Raw genomic sequence first — 25,615 nt, 5'->3', positions numbered from 1 at the left:
CCTTACCATAATCGCGAGCTTTAGCTTTCAAAGTAAATATCAAGACAGTTAATAATGTCGTTAGTTTTACCATCAGTTCAAGCCCGAAAGGGCAACAGAGTCGCGTGACAGACACAGTGATGATGCAGTACACAAGCCGCGGTTATGACAGCTGACGTGCTATGATTTCTGACAGGCAGTTCACTCTCCTGTGATGTGACCCTGTTCCCCTCACACACACACACACACGACGCGTTACTCTGCGCTGCGCAAAACTCCGCATTTGAACAGTCAATAGCGAATACTTAAACTAGTAACAAAACATACTTACAGTCGCTGATTCAGAAGCACCAGATTGTCATAGCAAAGTCTAAATTTACCCTTTTTTTTTAGAAATAGCGTTTGTGCACAGCCAGGCTTGTACTCTTCTAGGTTCAAAAACTGTCGTCCATAAAATGTGTAAATCATTCTAATATGCTGATTTATTATTAGAATTATCAACAGTTGTGCAGCCAAATATTTTTAAGTTACGCCTTCTTTCTTTGCGTGAACGTTTGGGCGGCGTTATGCAAATCTTCTCACATCGTGACGTAGACATGTGGGGTGTGTTAGAACGAGCCGTTTTAGGTAGGCGTGGCTGACTCTTAACTTTTATAAAGAATATCTCTTTGGATTTGAGACTTTAGTCTTTGCAACTTTACAGATCTTCTTTATGCACCAAGAGCTTGTAACACTCCAAAGAGAAAGGAAAAATTGAAATCGCATCATATGACCCCTTTAAAAACTGTTTTATGGTGCACAATGTGGAGTCAGAGCACAGCTGATAAGAGCTATATAGATGTCTACCCTGCTGGCACCTGACGACTCTGCTCAGTGTGTTAGTCCACTACTGTGAGACCCAAGGACATGCTTTACACTGAAGGTCAGAGAAAATACCGCCAAGCGTCGAGCTCTGATGGCCACTGGATCCTCTCCCACTCAACTGCCCATGCTTGGGGCAGGGTCACCCATCAGTGGTGTCCTCCCTCTGGGTCATAACACAATCCAACACAAACATGAAAAAGAGAGAGCAAGACAGAGAGAAAAACACAACCACCTAATGTCCATGTCACCTCCGAACCCCCCATACTTAAACATCTCAATGAGAAAACTCCAACTGGTATGGCATTAAGCCCACTCAAATGCCAACCAAGGACGCTGAAACTACTTAAGTGCAGTGATGAACAAAAATATAACAGAGGAGCTGACAGAAAGAGGTGAAGGACTTCCTCATGAAAATGCATGTGCATGCAGTTTTTGACAACGTATACTTCATCCTCATTTTTAATCAAGTGACAATTTGCATGCAAGCACACTTTAAGAGAAAGCGAGATGTTCATCAAGGGCTCGTATGTTTATGAGCGCAAGCTTGTGGTGGTACTGAGGTGTTTTAGAGTGGCGTAAAAGCGAACCTTGATTAAAAATTACACTATAAAACTCTTAAATGCAACTGCCACAGCTTTTTTGAAAAATTATTTCCTAGTGTTAAACTGTAATTCAGTGGCCTTTGGAAACAGGTTCGACTGTGCTCAAAAGTAAATAGAAAAAAGAACAACCATTCAGATATGCCACAACTGGCTCCAGTTTAAACCCCTGTGGTTGGGACACCTGTGTCCCAGCAGCATCTGGTACGCCTCTGAATAGATGACAAGGCCAGCAAAGAGATGTAACTAAGAGTGACGGTGTAGTTCTGGCTGCCTGAGAACACCGGCAGGGGGGGTGGCTGTCTTTCATAGTGGGACCAAATGGCTTCGCCATCCAAATCAGCTTGTAAAACACACAGCCAGATGTCCGTCTTACATACACAACAACAGCAGTTACAGCTTTCATACACATTCTGGTAACAGTTACAATGATCTCAGTTGGGAGGCATACCTGCCAGCTCTATAAATAAACACAGAAACACACACTTGCCGTATTAGAGTAGATAATATTATGAAGAATACTGTCTTTTGGGGTGGAACTGTCAAGTTTGTCTATAACTGTCACCAATCACTAAATCCAAGATGGCTATTGCACCTAACAGGCATAATTTTTTTCAGCTTGGTGTAAATCTGCTGCTTAAACAGGTTTCTACTTTTCTACTTGTCATTTAGCAGATGCTTTGAACCTGAGGTTAAGTATGCATGTGCCTTGCTCAGTAGTTCTGGGTTTGTACCCGGAAGGTTGTAGGTTCCAGACCCACAAGGGATGATCCATGATCCATCACCACTGTGTTACTCCAGGGTTACTGTGCCTGTAAGATGAGTACTCCAAGTTGCTTTGTATAAAAGTATCTGCTAAATGGCAAGTAGTAAAGTTGAAGCTTTCTGGTCTGGTGCCCAAAAGATTGTAGGTTCAAACCCCTTGTGGGATGATCCATGAGGTAATCAAAGTTCTCCAGGATGTTATTATGAACGCAATATAGAACTTCTGATTGGAATTTAAGCGCATAAGGTGTAGTTTCAGAAATAAATAGAAGGGATTCTGTTTGGTACCTTGCAGAGGAAGCTGATGTTGAAGCCGAATGTCTGAGCGTTTCTGGAGCCAGAGTTCATGTAATTTCCGACCAGCAGCACCAGCTCCAGAATCATGCTGAAACCTTCGCTCTTCTTCACCTCCTCGCATGCGAATGTCACGTTCATGATGTCAGGCCGGATGTTGTTCACCTGCTCCTCAAACGTCAGCTTGAAGAGGATCCCGTTCAGTCGGGGACGCAGCATCTTGACTGAGCTCATCTGAAATGGAGAAAGAACAACTTAAAGTTAAACATCCTTAGTTATGACAAAACACACAAATATTGCTTTTGGAATATGAAATATTTCAGAATTAAACTGGTTATTGTATTCATTTGATGACTAAATAGCTATTTAGCTTGGCCTAAAGCACAAAAGGTACAGCAAGTTACTGCATTTTGATTAAACCTAACTAAACCTTTATTTATTTATTAATTTTTTATTACTTATAATACTGCACACTGATGAATCACTCACAATAAAACCAGAAACAAGGTTAAAAAAGTCTGAGCCGTGGCACAGTTACAAAAAAAGCCCATAAACAAAATTAAGAAGTTACCCGTTCAATTGTGTTAACGCTGTAAACAGAAATGTTATTACAAATATTGTAACAAATAAATGTCAAGATTCTGCCGTTCACCTATAATTACATTTAAGCGTAATAACAGCAACAATATAACCGGTTTGGTGCTGGAGTGAGATGACATTTCAGTTAAAAGACAGCGAGGAGGAGGAGGAAAGGAAGAAGCAAGGAGACAAAACAACAAAAACATGGATCCTACAGGAGCTGCTTGTTGGAGGGCGACCTCAGACACTCTCACTCTAGATTTCTGCATAATCTGACGCTCACAGGCAGCCTAGAGATGGAGTCTGGATGTACCATTACCGCTCACATTTATTCATCTTTATGAGCAAGTTGCCAATCAAAAAACCCTGAGTCTGCCCCACGCCCCCGTTCACCGCCCAGCCCCACCTCCTCCCTGCACATCCAGATTTGATTTCTCTGTATAAGAGGAAATCACAATAAAAGAGGGTGAGTTGGTGACAGCTCTGGAGGGAGACAAGCTGAGAGTAACTTATTTCCCCAAGGAGCAGTGCGAGGTGGTGTTGATGAGGTGCTTCCACAGCCTGCCTGTATATTACCCGCCTTGAGCTCAGTCACAGGAGGAGACTGTCACAACGTGCTTCATTACGCCCTCCAAAGACACAGGTAGTGAAAGACACAACACAGAGAGAGAGCGAGAGGGTTGTTCTTTTACCCTGCACTGAATTGATTCCTATGTGAATCTGCTGTCAAAGGCAGGTTTGTCAGATGTGCCATAATATCAGAGAAGGAATGCGTATGCATCAGACTAGATAGACCTGTGCATGACAGGACTACATCTGACTGCAACTGTAAAGCAGAGTTCTCATGTAAAAAAAAATAAAAAATACATAAAAAAATAATATATATATATATATTGAAGTGCTTAAAGGAAACGTTCACCCAAAAATGAAAATTCTGTCATCATTTGCTCCCCCTAATGTTACGTGGAATGCTCTTCTCTTTACAATGAAAGAATGCATCAGCTCCAAATATAAAAACTTTGCTGTACCTGAAAAAGTTGTTTTATTAGTTTAATTACTCTTGTTCAAAACTCACAGAAAACCAAAAGGGCACCAGTTGTCATGACAACAAAAACTTTTATGGAAGCCGCACCTGTGAGATCCATAGTAGAGCAAATCCATTGTTGAATGAATTAATTAATTTTTTTCTTTATATAGCACCTTTCCAAGTCATTTATGGTCCAAGTCACTTTAAAAAAGGAGCAAATATACATCAAGAAAATAAACAGATATACAAAACAAACAAACAGAGTCCTCAATTCATTGATAAAGTTGTCAGCATACACTGGAACTGACAAGCAAAGGAGGTAAAAGCTTATTTTAATTGGCCACAATTGAATAAAAACATCTTTTTGAACATTTATTTTTGTGTCCCATGGAATAAAGTAAGCCATGGGGGTTTGGAAGGACACAAAAGTGATTAAATGAAAACAGAATTTTCACTTTTTGGTGAACTATTCCTTTAATCCAGGTGTGAATCACATCAAGTGTAGACCTGTGCACTGTGCAGAACTAATGTAGAGAGAAACTTAAATATTTGAGACAGAGTCAAGACAAAGGCCAACGTTAATGGGATTTGTCAATATAGGAAGGAATTCTAAAAACCCTTCCAGTTTAAGAACTCGCGACCTAATCACGCTCTGTAGTAAAATAAAGCTCTGCCTTACTCTTTATTATTAATCAAAATCATAGCTTCTGTCAGTCACAACCAGGCTACCAGATTTGACGTCATAAAAAATGCCCTTTATATTCTTGGCCTTTTAATTATACATTACTGAGTCTCTTTATATATTGAATAGCGCTGATCCTGCATTGAGCCTGAAGGCAGTCGTCTTTCTCCTGCACGCTCTCTCTCTCTCTCTCTCTGTGCCTAATTTCCCGCTGCCCCCCATTCTGCTTTTCAGCTCAAAATCCTTCACACGGAAGTAGAGAGCTATTGGTGTGAACAACAACAGAAATGGAAAGGAGGGTGATTTTGGTATCAGAGTGAGAGAAAAAGAAAGTGGAGGAGAGAAATAGGCGGAAGTGGAACAGAGATGTGTGAAGGGTTATTCTCTGGAGTGTGACGAAAAGTAGAGGGGAAATAGTGAATCAGAGTCAAAGGAGAGAGACTGAAAGATGAAGAGGGGAAGAAAAGACTAAGAAAATGAGAAGGATAAAATCGACAGGCAACTGAAATGCTTTTTAGTGTGATATTCCCTCTTTTTCATCAAACTATTGGTGCTGGTGCCAAGCCCAGTGTTTGGCTGTTGATTATAATGTTAGTGAACAAGTTTTGTGTAACTGTTTTGATTGGCTTCTGATGTTGTAATTTCTTCAACAGAAACGCACGGAATGATGCCAAACTGGGCACCAGGTAAGGCACCTGCACCTTGGAAATAGCTGCACCCAGACTAAAACACTGACCAATAACAAAACATTCAGGAACCAAATTACTTTTTTTAGTTTACAGAATTGCTCGAAACAGATGGTTGCTCATGGTGTCATCCATATTCATCTACTGATTAATTATTAGAATCCAAAAATCAGCTAGTGTGTGGAACAGTTGCAGTAGATTATAGTGCAGTTCTAAAATCAATATTAAATTTGAAATCTACATTTATTGTCTAAAGTTAAAATTTAATGCAGCGTCTTTAACCCTCTGCTTGTTAAATGTTTTTTTTTTTTTAAATATTGATAAATGTTTTTTGTTAGGAGTAGGTAAAATTAGCATTAGTGACTGCCAATCAGAGGCGGACAGTAACTAAGTACATTTACTTGAGTATTGTACTTAAGTACACTTTTTGAGTATCTGTACTTTACTTGAGTATTATTTTTTAAGTTGCTTCAGAGGTATTGCAAGTATTACGTACAACAATAAAAAATATGTGCATTGACATAAAAAAGGAAATTTACTTTTGGTACTTAAGTACTTTTAAAAGCAAGTACTTCTGTACTTTTACTTAAGTAAAAATCTGTCTTTACAACTTTTACTTTTAATGGAGTAATATTTGACAAGCAGTATCTGTACTTTCACTCAAGTAATGGAGTTGAGTACTTTGTCCGCCTCTGCTGCCAATACATGTCACAATACAGTATGTCAGTGTGTATGAAATATGGTACTCATTGCTTTGAAAAGTTTAATGTTTACAGCTTGATACATGTCATGTTTAACTTTTCTTAAGCTTTTTGTTATTCAGATATTTTGCAGATTAATTCTATTTGTTAACCAAGGAAGGTTACATTTTTTATTAAAAGTATTACAACTAAATGGCTAAACTATTCCATGTTTGACTCAAATTGAAAGAATAAAGAATTTAATTTCTATTGTCTATGCTTTAAGGTTTATAGGGATTTTAAGATGTAATTAACGATTTGAATAATACAGTTACTTATTGAGTAATTAAATTATTTTTCAGACAAAGTAATGAGAAAAGTTAAAACACATTTAAATACATAATTAGAAACATTTAAATACAATATTGATGATGTAATTAATAATTAGTAATTAATTACTTTTTGAAAGTAACTTACACAAACACTGTACATCATCTGCCAACATGCACTAAATATGCACTGCAGTTCATTGGATGCACTGAAAGGACACTGACTCAGAGGTGGTTCCAGAAATTTCTGCAAACCATTATGATTATTTTTGTAATGGATTCAAAATAAAATGAAGTATTGGTATTTAGTGCTGTGTTTTCAATTATGTTATATAAATTACTTTAATATAATTTTGTGTTCCAATTTCATGCTGTTCCTCTAATGATCCAGAACAGTATTTGTGCCACATAAATTTCAGTCTGGAACAGTATTTCTGTCTTTTTTGGGGAGAAACATGTCCAGATAAACATTGACTTCATTATGGTTCCAGCATGACACCCACCTTATAGTCTTGCCCCGCAACACAGATCTTGCTTATCGATTCCACCTCACAACTGCAGTACCATTTATTACATCAAAGCTCTGTTGTTAATGGTCATCTTTAACTAAACACTTTCATATAATACTTATTTAAACAAAATAATAATACTTTTTTTTTTTAAATGTTCTCATTTGTAAACATTTATTCTGGAGCCCTAAAATCTGCTGGAGTTGTGCTAGTGATTTTAAGTACTACAATCTCAGTACTCACCACAATTCCAAACTGCTCTGATTCACAAAGCTCCTCGTATTCATTCTTTAGCTCGGCCAGATTGCTCAGCTCCTTCTGCTCAGGAAGGTTTTTGATCAGGTTCTGCAAAGAAAATGTACAAACACACCCATCAGTGCCACAGGAGAAAACACCTGCTGCCTGCTCATTTGGTGAACTCTCGCAGGGATGTGAGTGACAGTACAGCATGATTTAAATGAGGCCACAGCATTTATATGCTATTGTGCCTTGTGCTGGTGGTCTGAAATACACTTGTGATTCGCATAGAGACTCCCTAATGTTCACATCTTTCCCAATTACTGCACACTGCCAATCTCAGAATGCAGAGAGAGCGAAGAAGAAGAAAAAAAAAACCTTCTTTAAGCAAGCACGGCCTGATTGGGCTTTAAAAATCTATGGCAGCTCAATTCAAGGGGAAATATTCATGTTGCTCTTGACTCCATCTTTGTTTTCGTCAGCTTTCTACCATGTTGGTGAATAGAGTCGGCACTCTCCAACGAAAATTCACCCCGGCAAAGCATTACTCTTGGAGCTCAGCCGAGGTTCAAAGTTTTACAGTGCTGAGCAAATTACGTTCAAGGTGACTCTAAGAAATGAGGGAATAAATACCGCCACCACCCCCCACATTATTTAATGTCACTGAAATGTCCCTGATGTTTATGGCTTTCTTTTCCTTTCAGACAATTCGAGACGGAAGGGCACATTTGAGCCAAGTTTGCCACTAAAAATTTGCCGCTTTACAGATGTCAGGAACTCTATTGCCTTCCTTTTCCCCAAAAAAGATTCATATTTCTTGTCCAACTTTGCAATTACCTATTAGAGTAAAAGCACGCTGTAGGTGATGTGGGCAAGTGAGAGAACCTTCATTTTTTCTAAATGCTAATTGTGCTCATAAAGGTCAGATGAGTAAATGAAAAGTAGCATGGAAACTCTTTATTTTCCCCCCCAAAAAAGGTGCCCTTTTCATGGGTAGACTTCTTCTCTCATTATGTCCTCTACTTTGGTTGGCATAAGCAAGCATGCTTGTAGTCACATGGCTGGACGTAGCCACTCCTGCTGGGTTACCAACATATTACAAACTCCAGCTGATTAGAGGGCTGGAATGCGTGTCATATCTTCAATATACTGTAAGTACACAGCTAAAACACTAACAATAACTGCCTTTCTTGTCCTCTCAGTTGGAAACATGTCCTAAACCCAGTTAAATGTTTTTATGTGGTCTCTCTCTGAAATAACTTCAACTGTCCTGCTGACAATAATAAGTCTGACGCAACACAAAGCCAATGCACTGACACCTGGATCTTGAACAAAATGAAGTATTTCTAGCGCCGCAAGATTTTTATGAACTTTACTCAAATACATAATGGATAAGAATCTCTCACATACAAAGAAATGTTCAGAGAGCGAGTAAGAGAAAGAAAAATGTGATATTACTATAAACTAGGTCTTTAAACTCCAGTGAGTGTGGTACTATTCTCAATAGTAAACTCAGACAGCATTATAGTTTTCTTTTTTCCTCCGCAAGACGTGTGCTTGCTTTTGATGAGATAATCATTAGCTTTGTTCTTTCTGGAATAGATGAATATATGCATACGCAAAACATGATTTTTTGTGTGTTTTAAGGATGCTTAGTACATCCACTTTCCCTGGTTCAAAGCAAATGTAGCTTAAAATAAAAACGTGTCAGAAGCCTGTAATTGTCTGGACAATGAGATTAAACTGACGGTTGACTCCATCATCTCAGATGTTAAATTAAATAAATGTGCTGAGAGGTTTTGAGATATTTAAAAAAACAAAAAAGCCTGCAATCAAGCAGCAAAGATCAGCCACTTTAGGGGGAGGGATTACGGTAAAACAGTCTTTCTCTCGTCTGAAAGAGTCTGAGGAACATTAGCCCAGCCGTTCGGCTGAGGAACAAAGCTCCCCTAAACAATGTATCATTGATTTTGAATGAAGAGCAACAACACAGCAGCACACCATTCAGCCACAGCAATCATCATTGCTAATGTGCCGCCAAATCTCATTATTGGAGTTGTATTTCTCCATCGCCACTTGCAGAGACGAGACAAGCGATTAGGGTTCGCCGTTGCCTCTTTTCCAAAGGCATCTATAGGACAACCTGCCAAATGGAGCAGAGACGGAGGGAAGATGTAACAAATGGGGCAAAAGAGAGAGGAGCGAGAACGCAGTTAATTGTTAATACGCTCGTCTATGGTTTACATAATTATCGGAGCCCCGCATATTGAGTAAATGACATGTAAGCAGAACCATATGGGAGGGTTGGTAAGAGGCGGTTGTACCCTGAATGAATCAGTCTGCTCTCTCCAGGCCTCCTGACTCAATCTGATTCTGGGAGGGGGGTTAGTGAAGCACGGGTCCTAGCAGACAAGGCATGCTATGGTAATAATCCAGCCATTTGGACTCTCTCCGCAGGACCAGATACATGCATGCTGTCACACTTTATTCTTTAAGATGCTGCTCGTCTCAATGTCATTTCAGACTTCATTACCTTTTTTTACTTCCACAATGCATGTTCCTGACCTTAGCATCAGAGATTCATTAGAACGTGTTATTTGTAAGTTAAAGTTTGCCATTGTATTCTTTAATCAACATGCAAAGTTTTCTTCCTCTGAAACAACTGTCTTTTTCCGCAGACAAAATAATGTTAATCAACAGCCAAACAGCTATTCAGATACTACTTCTAATAAATAAATGCATTTATTATTAAAATAATGTAATTGTTTTGTATGACTTCAGTCTGGTAACATGCATCTTCCATTAATCAATAATATATGATCATCACACACACACACAGACACACATATATATGCACTTGCAATGCAAGTGTCTAAATGAAAGTGGGAAACTGCAATTTTAATGCTGAGTGCAGCACCGTATTAAGGTGCAATTACTTGTGCTTTGGTACGTTTCCATGTAACTGTTAAAACAAGGAGAGTCTGCAAGTGTAATGACTGCCAAGTTCTTAAATGATACTGGAATTCACTCAGTGTTGGAAGAGGATACAGAGAAGGAAAGCGAGACAGAGAAGGCTCAGAATCCATAAATATTTTGACTGATGACAATATCTGTGAGGCTTCCAGCTGTATGCTTTGATGCTGACATATTCCAGTCACACAATCAACCTATGCCAAATTAACAACTAAGTCTTCAGTCAGAACAGACACCGTGGCTATGTTCAGATTAGCATATTACCATACTACTCTTACAAGTTCAGCAGTATACAGTATAGTATGAATACCATGTCTAGTATGTCAGTTGTCTGTATGCTTAGAATACCCTGAAGACATTTGCCTAAATCTGCAATATTCAACAAAGTGCAGTGCATGAAACACTGTAACTTACAATGCTACCTTCCATTTCCAGTGCGATGAATATAATTGTTTTTTTTTTGCCAAATATCTCTTCCAAAAGTTAAGATGTTTTATACACACACACACACACGCACACACACACACACACACACACAGACACACGCACGCTCACACACACAGACAGCTATCTAAATGGGGACATTGTATGGACTTCTATTGTTTTTATACAGACAATTATAGATTAGAAAAAAAAAAAAAAACTTTGTTTACTTTATTTTTATACCAGTTTTACAAATGAAGACATCCCAAAGAGTTTTTTTGGGGGGAGATTTTGTCAAGCTTAGCTCACTTTTGGGTACAAATTTGCTCCCAAAATATGGTTAAGTAGGTACACACACACACACACACACACACAAGTAGGGACCAATATCAAACCTCGATTACAGTAAGTTGATAATATTATTGCGATGTTATGCCCAGTACCCAATAAATTAAATATAGTTTTCACAATACTATTGGAAGAATGACAGATTAATTTTCATTTTAAGATCTGCAAATGATTACACTTCATTGTGTTATTAAATATTAACTTTAAATGAGCATTAGATGATGACAAAAGTAATTTAAATGTAAAAATGAGCATCCATAATTAAACATAAAATTTTAAACGACCCAGATTGAAACTAAAAAGTCAGTAATATCAACTAATAATCAATATGTCACTGATATACCCTTTTAAATGCAGACATGTTTTACAATGAGAGAGAGAGACAGACAGACAGACAGACAGATAGATAATTTCCAAACACAGGTTCTACGTTGTGCTTTTACCATTATCTGAATATCCATCAGCAAAGGGTTTGTTAGCCCAACGAGTGAGATGGCCTGCACTGTACAGGCTGAGGAAAAGAGAACAGCCATTACAACAAGCACACCATGCTTGTGTAGATGGAAATAAATTACTCCCACGGACGTCTCTCCTCGGCTCAGCAGAGCATATGCCCAACGGTGAAGTCAGAAACGAGGGAAGATCAACAAATCTCAAATTACCCTCCCAGGGACAGCACAATCAATAAAAATGTTCTCCTAGCAATAAGCTCTTTATTAAACTGAAAGAATTTACCAAAGGAGGGGTGTACAGGGGGGCTGTAACTTCGCCTGTATGTGATGCCAAACACAGAACTCCTCGTCTGAACCAGTCAGGTCTGTTGTTGATAGGACTGACATATGTGATTGTCAATTCGCTGCCTTTTTTCTTCTAATTGATCTGTTCTTCATTTTTTTGGGACGCATCACCGCATGCAGCTCAGTATTTCTCTTGGCCAAGCACACACGTGAAACATTATACAGTCGCCTTCCTGCCGTGCCATATCAGCAGGTTTCGGCCCAGTTTTCGGTAAACCTCTATTCAAATCAATACCGGAGAACTCTGAAACATACCCAGACGAGCTCAAAATATTAATTCATCAATTCAAATATTAATTCATGTTTGTTTCAGTAAATATTTTACTCGTGCACACAACGACCTTGAATACTTTGATCTCCTTAAAGAAAGCTTATGTATCATGTAACATAAATGACACAATGTGTTGCCTCTTTGAGAAAGAGCAATAAATGGCTCGAGATTAGAGCAAATCTGTTCTTACGTGTAATGTAGAGCGCATGATTCAGTCCGACATCAAGCTTGCACATATTGAACGACCCGTTCGATGAGTTAGTCACCATATCTCTCAGAAACCTAATACATATTCAGTCCTTTTCAAACTTACAGGAAAGAATAAATAAATAAATAAATAAATAAATAAGCAGGGTAATTATCATGACACCATCAATGCAAACAGCTTCTATCCAATTAGGGTGCAATATGGCATTGGTCTACGAAATTAGGTCATCATTTTATCACAGCTGCGTCTCTCGATTTAATAACACAGCACTCCAATTGCCAGTGTAATCACACACTTCCCAGGAACTTGCACCAAAACACGGCTGACTATTTTAAGAACATATACATATTGGAGACAGCAAATTTATAATTAAACGGGCATTTAAATGAATAACAACCAATTGCTACTTAAGGTGAGGTGTGAAGACCTAAACAGCAGCGGACTTACAGACAAACAGAAAATACTAGTGCTGTCAAACGATTAATCGCATCCAAAATAAATTACGTTTTTGTTTATATAATATGTGTGTGTGTAAAGTGTATATTTATGATGTATATATAAATACACACACTTGCATGTATGTATACATGTATGTTTGTGTATTTATACATACAGTGGGTACGGAAAGTATTCAGACCCCCTTAAATTTTTCACTCTTTGTTATATTGCAGCCATTTGCTAAAATCATTTAAGTTAATTTTTTTTCCTCATTAATGTACACTAAATACTGAGCATGTGATATTTCAGTTTTTTTTTTTTAATAAATCTGCAAAAATGTCAACAATTCTGTGTTTTTCTGTCAATATGGGGTGCTGTGTGTACATTAATGAGGAAAAAAAATTAACTTAAATGATTTTAGCAAATGGCTGCAATATAAGAAAGAGTGAAAAATTTAAGGGGGTCTGAATACTTTCCGTACCCACTGTACATAATAAATATACACAGTACACACACTTATATTATATAAACAAAAACTTATTTTGGATGCGATTAATCGCGATTAATCATTTGACAGCACTAGAAAAAACACATCCACAGCCACTCAGGAGGGTAATTTTCCTCAATGGGCACAACATGTGACGCATTAGAGGGTTGTGCAGTTGGCATTAAGCCAATCTAGAGAGCAGCACTTTGACAGATCCGAAAGGGATCTCTACTCCCCTAAATCGAACTAACACCTCAGACTGTCACAGACTCTAGCCACAGTTGGCAACTGACAGGCGACAAACCTGGGATGACAGATTCCAAAATCGCATTAAACTAAATGGGAAATAAAAAAATTGATTATGTTAGGGTTGGTGAGGGATAGAGCTGGCAAAGCTGACAGAGCTGCCATGACATTAATTTTGTCTTTCTAAGGACTTTTATTTTCAGGATATGGAGAGCTCGAACACCTGAGTTGTCTGTTACATTTTTCTCATTATATAGATACATGCATGCATACATACATGCAATTACTCACTTGATCAGCATTACACAATGTTGTTGTTCTCCTGAATTTGCATTTAATGCAGAGGAGCCTACCAAGCGCTGTGTCAAAACAAAGCCTCAATTAAGCTCAAGGGGGTGAGCAGTCTTTCCCGCTTAGGCATTAATCTGGAAGCCTGGCACACCTCTGTACTTCTCGTCCTGTCCTGAACGTACTTTTCACAATATTCAAACGACAGGTAACAATACACCAGGCTGCTCCAGTCACCTGTTGTTAGCCTCGAGAACAAAGGCGGGCACTGTCACCATGCCCTGCAACAACCAGCGAGCCAGGTAATGAGGGCTCATGAATATGTATGAAGGCAAAACCGAAATGGCACATGATCCGGATGATTGATAAACAAGATAAACAACAATAACAAGCAAGGGCAAACACAAATCTCCTAACAGGCACGACTATTCACAAGCATGCTGAGAAGGCCGTAGCTGTGCTGAGGTGAGGTACAGCGAGAGGGAGAGCTGACACGGCATACGTCAGGATGGACAACGGTCTTCTCAGAAAATGCTACAAAGATTTAAGTCAAGGACGCTACCTTATATCACCCTAATAAGCTATTAATGCGATGCCAGATTTCTAAGGACTCGAGAATGCGATACTGTCATCTCTAACGCTGTGGTGCTGTATCACGCAGGACAGAGAGTGTGGTTATTTGTCATCGTTAGTTATTATGTATTGTGCTACTTACTGTATTAGTTGCCATTATGACACTTAGAGTGGAACAAAAAGAGACTGCAAGGACAGACGACTGAATAATAATCGGAGCCTGATTCAACACTGTAAAATGTTTGAATCAAACATTTATGTTAAATCAAAGTCGCTATGCAGGTCTGAAACTATTTTACAAATTAAACTAAAAACTAAATAAAATAAATACATGTGTCAAAATATTTTTTTTATGTGTTCCACAGAAGAAAAAGTAATACATGGCATGTGGGTAAAATTCAGTAAATGATGAGAGAATTTTTATGTTTGGGTGAACCTTTAACATAAAAAAGTGTCATCTTTAAGCAGTTAAGTCTTCTATATTATGATAATAGCATCACAAATCATAGGATAGCACTAATATTTGGCACGCTTTACTATGTATTAATATTACTACTGAATGCAATCGAAGCTTAAAAAAGGGCCTTAAGTTATGCAGACCAGCGTAGGTGTATGAATGAAAAATATGCAGTTTGGAAAGTATTCAGACCAAAGGGACTCATAAAGCATACTTCACAAGGAAGGAGTGAAACAGGATTGAGCGTTGCACATTTCCATCTTATCAACTCAGGAATCAAAAATACATGAGGTGCTAAAATGAGAAAAATGGGAAGTATGGAGTTCCTTTGAATACTGAATTGCACAAGGGTACATGTTACATTAGTACATTTCCTTTGCAGTAGTCGAGCGGTCAATAGGGATGAATCCTACGGAATTATTGGCATAATTCATAACAAGTAGAAGGTACTGCAGGAGCATACTAATGTGGTGAGGAATGTCCCTCAAAAAGGAGCCTTTTTTCCTTCGTCTAAGATATATAATTACAGAAACTAATTACGGTGACACCACTCTGCGGTTCAGTCGATGCAATGACACATGTCGTAGTGATGACGTCACTTGGGCTCTGGGGAGAACTTGACTGTCAAATACACAGCTGAGGTTGTGTGACGTGCTCCCCACAACACACACCGTGATAAACATAAATCAATCATGCTACAGACTTTCTTATATGCTTGAAAACCCTGCTTGTGAGAGGAGAGGACTTTCCACAGTGACTGGCAGACAGAGCCCTAACAAAGATCAGTACATGAAACAGTGCAGACTGACCAGTAACAGGCAGTGTTAAGAGTGAACTGAGAGAACCTCTTGGGTGTTTGCAGTCTGTGTTGACAGAGACAGTCAGAGAGAGCTAAGAGAGACAGGTAGACAGGGCCATCTCACTGACTTACAGCACTAGGCTGAGATCTAACATGCTCAAATCAAGTGTATGACCACATATAGTGCCAAAAGTGCTCACCCGCTTGGACTTTTTCTAGTTTTGCTGTCTCACAGCATCGGATCACTGTGGATTTGCGGATTTGTGGATCTAGCCTTTCTGCCATTGAGAGTCGTTAATGTCAAAGTAAAAACAAAATGAGCTAAACTGAAAACAAAATAGAACGTACTTACATTTGTATCAATGGTGTAACCAACTGATAGATAATAAAGATGTGAAGAGACGTACAAACACTTTTTTTGTCTCCTTTAATAACTGAAGTCAATTTTGACTGATTTGTAGAAAGATTTTCACTTTGATCTGTTGTTCTGTTGATCAAAAAAACAATAAAAACACTGAGCACTTTAAAAATAAAAAATAAATAAAAAAGTTACTGATAAAACTGAAAAAAAAAAAAATATTATAATACAATGAAATAAAATTTAAATAAATAATAGCCTTATTTTATTTTGTCAACATGTTAGTCACAGTTTGGGGACTGAATGACAGAATAAATTAATATTCTAAATATCATCAGATGATTTTAAAATATGATTAAATAATCTACAATATAGATGTTTTAAATTGCAAATACTGTCATGAATTTGTATGAAATAAACAAATACAAAATCTGATATTCTATATACAATACAACATTTCCACAATATTTTGACTTCATAACTGCATTGTTCTTTTGATTATCTTCATCCAGGTATATTCCTTTCTAATACACATCAAGGTGATGCAAATGAAAACTGCTTGTATATGACTCAGCATCCAACACATGCATGAAGCAAGTTTGCATCTGTGAACCTAATGAGAGAAGAAACCTGGATAGCAATTAACAGCACTTTATCAGGCCATGACTTAAACGTAATATTTAACAAATTGGCCAATTATAGATATTTTTAGTTCAGTGTGAAGTTTGAAAAAGATGATCACACAAAAACACAGCAGGAGTATCAAAGCCCACAGTACTATTTCCTGTGAATGACTGGCATTTCACTGAGCACATTAACTGAGCTGAACTGAGGTTAGCCCTGCCATAATGAGAGCATGTGAGCTAAGAAGAGAGACGTGCAGTGGGTCATTTTCAAATGAAAGCTATTAGTGTTCATTACACAGCTCCCTGTTGATAGCACTATACAAAGAGTACAAAGGTTAAGTCCATCTTGAATATGATGTAGATAGAAAAGCTTATTAGAATTCCGAGATAAAGTTTTGCTCCAGGCCAGCGCAGTGCCTAAGTACAACACTCTTATAGAGAACGAGCGAGAGAGAAAGAATAAGAAACATCCATCCATGTGAAAGTAGCGATTAGGCAGCAAAGTTCTTTAAAACTTGAGAAAACTGCTGACAAAATCCTTGTTTATACCTCGCCGCTCCCTTCCTTTATCAAGACTAACCTGTTACTTTGTTTATCATCATATTGCATTGCATTGGAGTGTGGTCTGTTCGTCTATTGTCCTATTCTCAGCATACTATAATGCTACTGGTGCATTATTTCAGAGAGGGCCAGAGCCTTTGAGAGCTTATTAATGGCATCTGCATTGTTCTGGCTTTTGGCTTTACTGTGCTTTTGGCATCAGCAGTACAAGGGCATTGAACCAAAAACCACTATCCCCACATTAAAGCCTCCCCAGAGGGCTGCGGAAGGGTTCTTTGAGAGATTAAGACACCACTAGAGAACGCAAACTTAAGATACTGCCTCCCTGGCTCCCTGTTTCTCTAATTATCGTCTAAACTGATTACAGAGATTTAGCAGTATCAAAAAAGTGCTGTAAAGAAAACTTCAGCCTTATCTTCACACATTTCATATGGGGTCAGCAGGGCACAGCTGCCGAACTCAGTAGCACGTGAAAGAAATGGATGTGTATTAATATAAAAGCATGATGCAGAGTGAAAGGGATTTGCCTGGGTGGAAGATTTAAGGTTGTGGCCTCATTGGTGGCTTGAACAAAGCAGAGCGTGGCTGAACCTGGCTTCTTTTGGGTTGTGAAGCAGGCGTTCTGAAAGACGAAAACAAGGGGTGTGAACACAATGGTGCCATGCGGACCTTGGTCTCTTTTGCACGTGCCCAGTCTTCAGTCTCTTTCTCTTCTGTCTGTGTCACACGTCTACAATGGGGCAGAGAATCTTTGTGAGCACATCTGCCTTTTTTATGGGGACCTTTGCCTGGACCAGGGACTATAATGAATGCTTTATTATCTGATTGTTTTGCAAGCCCTTTGTTGTCAGTGGGATGACGGTTATTTGCTTGCGTGATGAGAAAATGTGAAATGACATCCACAAAGCAAGAAGAAAAGAGGGACAGAGTCAAAAATAATAAATAAAAGAGAGAGACTAAGCCTCATTCCTGTCAGAGAGAGGAAGAAAACGAGAGAGAGAGCGTCTGAGTGAGGCATTGCGTTTTTCTCCAGACAATGGAAAGTAAGTGTTTGAGTGCTTGGCTGTGCAGGCAAGCGTTAGATGAGAGGCTTCACACGCCTACTGTATGGATGCTACACCCTGGCAAGCCTGCTGGGGTTTACAGATCTGTGCATTGCTCGAATGATCCGATGGAGCTAGAGGAGTATTGTAGGATGGAGTACACTGAACCAATCAGCTCCAACACAAATGTAGGTGATTGTTTAGTAACACTTTCTGCCCTCATGGAGACATCATTTACATTACACATCAAATTCAGAGGAATACAGCATTTTCTTCTTTTGATGGCACCTAAACTTGAGTTTATGCTGAGTCACAGAATGCTTTTATTTTAATGGCAAAGTTGCGTTGTGAGGATGTAGGGGGAGAATACTAGGGTTTGTGAAAGTGACACTGTTATGTAAGCACAGGTTGAGCACAACTCTGATGTAGATTAGAATTAAATAGACAAGTCTTTTAAATTCTGATTTGAATTGAAATAGCAAAGAGATATATACAGATGGATGGATCCAACTTATGAATTAAAAGGAAGTCACTTCTCTGTTCCACATCCAAAAAAAAAAAAAAAAAACTCAAATCTCTATCCATTTTCTAATTTGTACCACTTGGTTCAATCGTAACTGAAATTTGAACTTGAGTTCATTTCCAATAACTATCCTATTAAATACTGAGTCAATAGAACAGAATTCATATTTATTTTCAAGAAATATAGAACAGCTTATTCTCATTCTATCATAAACGAGACCATGCACATTTCTTTCACATGCATTCAAACTAACGGTCAGTCTGCAGTGTGACCACTGGGACATTTACACTCATCTGGCATCTTTCCTATTTTGAGACGTGACATTTCCTTGACGCAGTGTGAATGATGTCAAGGTAGAGCAGCAATCGCCATGTCCTTACCATAGGAGAAATAAAAATAAAAATGAACAATACCCAGAAGTCTCTCTATCCATATTGTTTGAGTGGTTCGGAGGCACGTCTGTGTGTGGCTTCAAGCTCACCCACAAACCTCTGCCAAACATCCCGTCGGCACGACTGAGGTATTACCGTCCTGCCAGAGAGCCGCTAAAATGCCTATACCATTACCATATAAGGACATAAAACTGGACCAGTGCATTACCTCCCGCTCAAGGATGAGGATATCATGCTGCGGCTATTTGAGCTCCAGGGATGAAGATGGGGTGATGCAGGTGATAAATGTGAGGGGGCGGGTTTGGGTGAATAAGAGAGAGAGAGGGACAGAGAGAAAGATGGATGGAGGATGAAACTGAGAATAGAGACAAGGGAAGGAGGTGTGCAGACCTGACAGTTGAATCTCCTCTATAAAGCACAGCTGAATGTGGGAAAAGGTCATCACTTTAGCTCTTCTGCTTCTGTAAAGAGCGACAGGGCTGTCACCTCAGTTCAGGCTTCCACACACCCAACCCAAACCACCTGGCAATTAAAGGTCACCTCTGCTCCCAGTAACAGCCAAGAGGGGCCAATGTGGACCAGGACATCTAAATATTCCTTATCTCCTCTACCTTTCTCCAGCTTTGAAAGAAGAACAAGGAGAAAAAAAATACAGACAGAAAACAACTAAAATCCCTCATCTATATGGAGGGGAAAAAATACAGATGAATTCTGGCACTTGGACATGCCCCAACCACTTCAGAAGCAACAGCTAAAATAAAAGTCACAAATCCCCCTAGTGGTCTCTGAGAAAAACGCCAAACTGTCAGTTGTGAAGCAGAGTTGACTCTTTCAAATTCTCCTAATTCACAGTGGTGAAAAAGCCACCAGAGGGTTAGAGGCAAAGGGTGGTCTAATGTAAATGAGATCCACTCTTTCACAGACAGCTGAGGTATCTTTAGTTCAGGAAACACATGCCATTTGCAATTACCACGTTTAAGATGAACAAAAACCACAGAGACAGTCAGGGCGTGAAGAGCTTCCTGAAGGATCATCAATCTTGCCTGTAAGACAAAGGGCAGTGGGAGGGAGGGTGGGGCAGCAGGAGTTTTGCCAAGTCCTGTCCCAAAGCAGCTATTATGAGAGAGTGAAAGTGGAGCTTCTATTGGCCTGGTGAATGAAAGCAGACAGAGTATTGTACACGAAGCACTGCCTGGCATTAAAGACATCTCTTTAATGAAGCTTTTCAAATACACACAGTCATCTGTAGGCATGACGTATCTCTGAGCAAAGACAAACGTAGGACGTTTTTACAAATGCTTTTCAGAAAATTCCCATGAATGTCTGGCTTTCGAATAACAGATCTGTTTAGGGGTTTGGTGTGTTTTTACATGTCAAAAGTGTCATACACTCCATTTAGCAGCACCAAAAAAAAAAGAGAGATGTGTTATAAATAAATAAATAAATATATTTATGACTCCAAACTATCTAAACCATAAAACTGAAAATAATAATAATAATAATAATAAAATAAAGAAAACAATAAATACATTTTACATTAAAAAGTACATAAATAAATAAACATAACACTTAAACATTTTAAATTAACTTTAAAAATTAACTTTAGCAGCCCTAAAATACTAAATAAATTGTAGCAATGGTGCAAATGTACTACACAAAACACACACAAAAATAAATACATTTTACATAAAGAAATACAAATAAATAAATGTAACACTTAAACATTTTAAATAAATAAAAAATTAGCAGCCCTAACATTGCCTATGCACACACAACTCACCTGGATTAGTGCTTCACTTAGCCTTTCCTCATCTACCTGCAGCACGATATCCCGGATCTCTTCATAAGGCAGCCGAAATGAACCCAGGAAAATTGCTGTTTGGAAATAAAAAAATGAAGGAGTCATTTTCTGGCCCTATAGTTTGGAGTGTCAGCATGTTCAACAGGGCCTCCCTCAGAAATGACCGAGGGACAACGTCAATAACTTCTCAGGTGGATGGTAAAACACTGTTAGAGTGTTTCCACTTCAAGGCAATTGGAAGCAAAAAAGCAACACAATTTTCTGGCAACAATAAAAGCAGCTAAAATAACCTCAAATTTGGGGCCCTATCACCAGATAATGACTCAACATCTTAAACTTTCACCCAGGTTGAAATGCAGAGAACCACAGGTGCAATTTACCCAGCAGCTGAATTTGATAACCGCTTCTGAAGAAAGAATAGTCTGTAATTATAGCATATAGCTTACAGTGCGCAGTTTAACGCGCCATCAGTGGGGGACCGAACATAATTGTACATTTCTGTCTGAAGCAGTCACTGCATTGAAGTTAAAATTACCTTCACATTTACGTAGATTAAAACAGTCAAGAGTTTTCCAGTAGTGTCTGGAAACAATGCCAAGCAGAACCTGTTTTTGTTCTGGGAAATCATCACAGTACAGAAAGCATTCAAGGGGTTGCTCTTGTTTTGTAGCACCTACCTCTAAGCTATTTCAGCAAATGTTTGATGGGAATGCATGGCTGAGTGGATATACTGAAGATGATATGTGAGAGTCTGTTCTCTGAAATAAGTATTTATTTGGTTAGATTCCTCTATCGCTCTCTGAATTGCATCAGTCAATGAATGCAAAGGCCCTTCTGCCTCACCCCACCATCCAGCTCTCTGGTGTGCAGGTGAACGAGGTCCAACTTCTGATGAACAGTGATTTAATAAACAACCATTCCCACCAGCTGATTGACTAAGTCTCTGTGAAACTATGCTCTATTTTCTGCAATTCATTAGTCGGCCATCTGCGTGTGACAATATGCCGGTTTCTTCAGAGAAAAGAGAGTTCTGTGCTTTTTTATTCAAGAGATGAAGGTAGAGCGAACACGGCGGCATTTCAAAGCAGTGGGCTCATCTGGCAAAAACCGGACACAACGGCATGGGAAGAAATTCTTATTGTAGCTTTGGTGTGCCAAAATGCACAACGAGGTTTTAAAACTAGCCTAACAACACAATACAGCCTGGCTATAGGGATATGCTAATGAAGCAGCCATCAGTAGCATGATGATCCAATCATCAAGAGTATCACATGCCAATAAACAAACAAATGGTTTCTCACTGAATGTGGTGAGTTTAACAACCCCCAGTCAGAACTTATCATATTTGATGCAAAAAAAAAATTTAATTGGACGACAAATGCTTTCGCCTCATCTGTTGATTCATTAGCATAATTTACACATTCACAGTGAGTGAATTATCCTGAGTTTTTCTTCTAACAAGTTTGTCCATGACAGATGCATCCCATAATTTATTTCCGTTCATATCCACTCATACTCATCTGCCCAGGGATTTAGTCACATTTTGTGTTTTTTTCAACACAGCAAACCCTGCAAGTCCACCAAATTGCATGCATTTAAGCAAAGAGGGCACTTCCACCCCATATATAAAAATGCTATCAATACTAAACCGCCTCCACACACTGGCATAATATATATCAAATCTCACTTTGTTTAAAAAAAAAATAAAAAATGAAATAAATGAAAAAAAAAAAAGGAATGCTGACGGAGGGTCCCCGTGAATCTTATGGAGCTGGACCAAGGAAGGGAATAGAATGCTGGGATTGTTAAACATGCTAATGGACCACAGAGCTTTGCTGGGTATCTGTGTCTTAATAGAGGAGCATGACTTTATGTAGCAGTTGCCTGCTTAGCTCGGTTCCTCCCACATTAACTGCACTCATGAGATTCGCAGCCTCTTCGTCACATCTGCATTATTGTTTCAGCTGTGCACAGAGCCACACCCAGGCCCCAGGTCCAGAGTAGCCGAACAAATATCCAGCTTCTTTTTACACTCACAGTGATGTGTGGGATCATGTCTGTGTCTGTGTGGGATTTGCTCAGAGGCCCCCAGGATCAATTAACTCAGCAAGTTTTCCTATCCAGAGAATTTCATGGCCAAAAAATAAAAGTGTGGGCATTGTCCAGTCAGCCCACAGACTGTACTCTCAGCATGAGGGGAAGACAGCAATAGATACCTGGGGGCATAAGTAACTCTCCCTTGTCCAAGTAAAGAGCAGAATTGAGTTGCACAAGTACCCATTTCCACAACCCTGGAACAACCCTGTCTTGTCTTTGGGGCCCCTATCAAATAATAATAATAATAATAATAATAATAATAAAGAAAATTTAAAATTCAACATTTAAGATTCTTTTACACTCTCTCTTTCTGCTTTCCTGTCCCACCTCCCTTTTCCTTTATCTGTGAAAGATGACAGATTTGTGGCTGAAGTGAATGTGTAACAGCACTCCCACTCGTGTTCTGGCATTAGTTACTCTGAAGCCTGAAGTGATGTGTGTATGCGTGTGTGTTGCTTCAAAAGCAGGCTAAAGAACTAGCAGAAATGAGACAGAGAATGAGACAATGACAATGTGAAAGTGAGTGAATGAGGGGAAGAGAGAAATGTCACTGGCATCTTTTCTGTTAGGGCCATCTCCATCTGTTCCAGCTCTAAACGAAGAAGAAAGGCAGACAAGAAAAAAGAACACACAAACCTGACCTTGATGTAATTTACCCTTCAGGCACAGTAATGGAGCATGTTATATGATTAATGAAAATGCCACCTCTTTTGTTGCATTATTAGTACTGACTGACACAAGCATCTCTATTATTATTGCTCATGGTAAGTGTTAAGGATTTAAACAAACTTCTACCACTACATGCTGTATTAAACTTCAGTGCATAATTCATTCCATGATATGACTGATACATCATACTGTGCATCGTGTTAAAAAGAAGTGTGTTAATACTGTTCTAAGCAATGAGACTCACAATGCTTGTCTGACAAACAAAATCCAGGGACCAGAAAACCATGGGCCATTCAACAACCCCTTATAAAAGCCTAGTAACGCCCTGGAAATCACTCACAATACCCTCAAATCAGTATAGAAAAGAGCAAGCACCATTTTTTGTCTGAAAATGCACACACCTAGTTATATTTTTATTATCCATGTTAAACCAAACTTCGGATAATGTAGCTTAAAATAATGTTCTTCAACAGCAGCAGTGTAGCCAGACTCTGAGCTTCATCTTACTCTATTCGCACATTCAAATTGCATTGATATATTCAATTGGAATCCAATTACTCTTCCGGCTAGGATGAAAACAAGCATGGGTAAGACATATACTCAGGTGGCTGGTTATTTTAGCATTTGCTATGAATATTTCATGAAGTGTGATATTGTATATCTACGGTGTTTTCCTCTCCATGACAAAGAAGCCAACATGTCCAAAACAGAATAAAAGCACATTCTCATGCTGCTTTCATCAATCAAAGTCCAAAGAGTCGCAGGCACTCTTGAGAACACAATGAATGAATACACACACACACACACACACACACACACACACACACAAACAAACACTCCCTGAAGATTCAAGAGGGGGAGAAAGAGTGGCAGTGGAAGAGAGACAGAGAATTACTAAATGACACGAGGGTCTGGCAGGCTGATCAATACGGGCCACAAAGCAAGATGTGTTCAGTCCAAACTGTGATATCAACAGGTAGTTCCTTCTGTCCAGTATGGGGTCATTCTCAGTGTTTCAGTGTCATAGGGTAAAGACAAAGTAGAACAACTCGACTGTAAAAATGGCCAAATGTAAATCGAACAGATTTTGATAAATAAATGTATTGTGTTTAAATAAATAAATAAATTAATTAATTTGTTCGTTCGTTCATTCATTCTACTGACCATTGGTTCTGATTTATGTGGAAATGTAAGAATGAATCAATCAATCATTTAAAATCATCAATCTCCCAGACTTGGTTGCATTAATTTCATAAATGGAAGTACTCTTGTTTTGGGGGCATTATTTGGTTTTGCCTGTGGTTAGAATGACGCAGACACAAATAAAATGATTTGTCCTTTTTCCTGTTATCCTCCTATAGTATGTGTTTACGGTACAACTGAAATAAGAGGAATCGGGTAGAATCCATTATCAAAAAAACAGCATCCCCAAAACCTGTTGCAGGAAGAACAAATACTGACAAATGCTGCTTGACAATACAAGAGGATAAGATGAATTTCAAAGTTGATATGATAGGTAGGAACAAGAAAACAAACAAACAGAAGAGAACAGAGGAAAAGTGTCAGTCAAAGCCTGAAAACATTGTGGCTATAGATTCAGCAGCCTGAACTGCTTTCAGTACAGAGAAAGTTGTTTAGATTCATCTTTTTCAGTATGGACCAAAAATACCTAGGACTTCTCTAAAAAAATATAATAATAATAATAAAAACAATTATTTAGAGACAAATACAAATGTAACTTATTTGAAAGGAAGAAAAATAAACACAGATCTGGAGGCTCTTGGCTGGATGTTAGGGGACAGATGATATGGAATGCTGATAACTTACACAGATTCTGGGCTGTCTTGGCATCCAGAATTCGCAGCTCTTTTGCTTTTTTCTTGAATTGTGTCATCCTGTCATCTCTTTCTTCCACGTCCTTTTTCACTGAAAGCAGAGAGACATAACCAAAGGATAAGCACATTAATTATCAAAACCAGTAAATGCATCTGCTCATTTTTTTTTCCA

General features: G+C 38.7%; 1 protein-coding gene across 1 annotated transcript in view; it reads right to left on the bottom strand.

Annotated features, from left to right (window-relative positions):
- LOC107724831 (protein diaphanous homolog 2-like) overlaps window positions 1-25,615 on the bottom strand; it is a 471,924-nt gene that overhangs the window by 160,831 nt on the left and 285,478 nt on the right. Inside the window, exons 22-25 of the mRNA XM_016533907.1 lie at window positions 25,436-25,534; window positions 20,822-20,916; window positions 7,237-7,338; window positions 2,496-2,735 (exon numbers count right to left, since the gene is read on the bottom strand). Coding sequence (XP_016389393.1) covers window positions 2,496-2,735; window positions 7,237-7,338; window positions 20,822-20,916; window positions 25,436-25,534 — 536 coding nt within the window. The remainder of the gene's footprint in view (window positions 1-2,495; window positions 2,736-7,236; window positions 7,339-20,821; window positions 20,917-25,435; window positions 25,535-25,615) is intronic.

This window comes from Sinocyclocheilus rhinocerous, unplaced genomic scaffold, assembly GCF_001515625.1.
Source record: "Sinocyclocheilus rhinocerous isolate Xijiao unplaced genomic scaffold, SAMN03320098_v1.1 scaffold1687, whole genome shotgun sequence".
Classification (NCBI taxonomy): domain Eukaryota; kingdom Metazoa; phylum Chordata; class Actinopteri; order Cypriniformes; family Cyprinidae; genus Sinocyclocheilus; species Sinocyclocheilus rhinocerous.
Note: the sequence above shows the minus strand (reverse complement) of the source record. Positions and strands in the feature narration are given on the sequence as shown.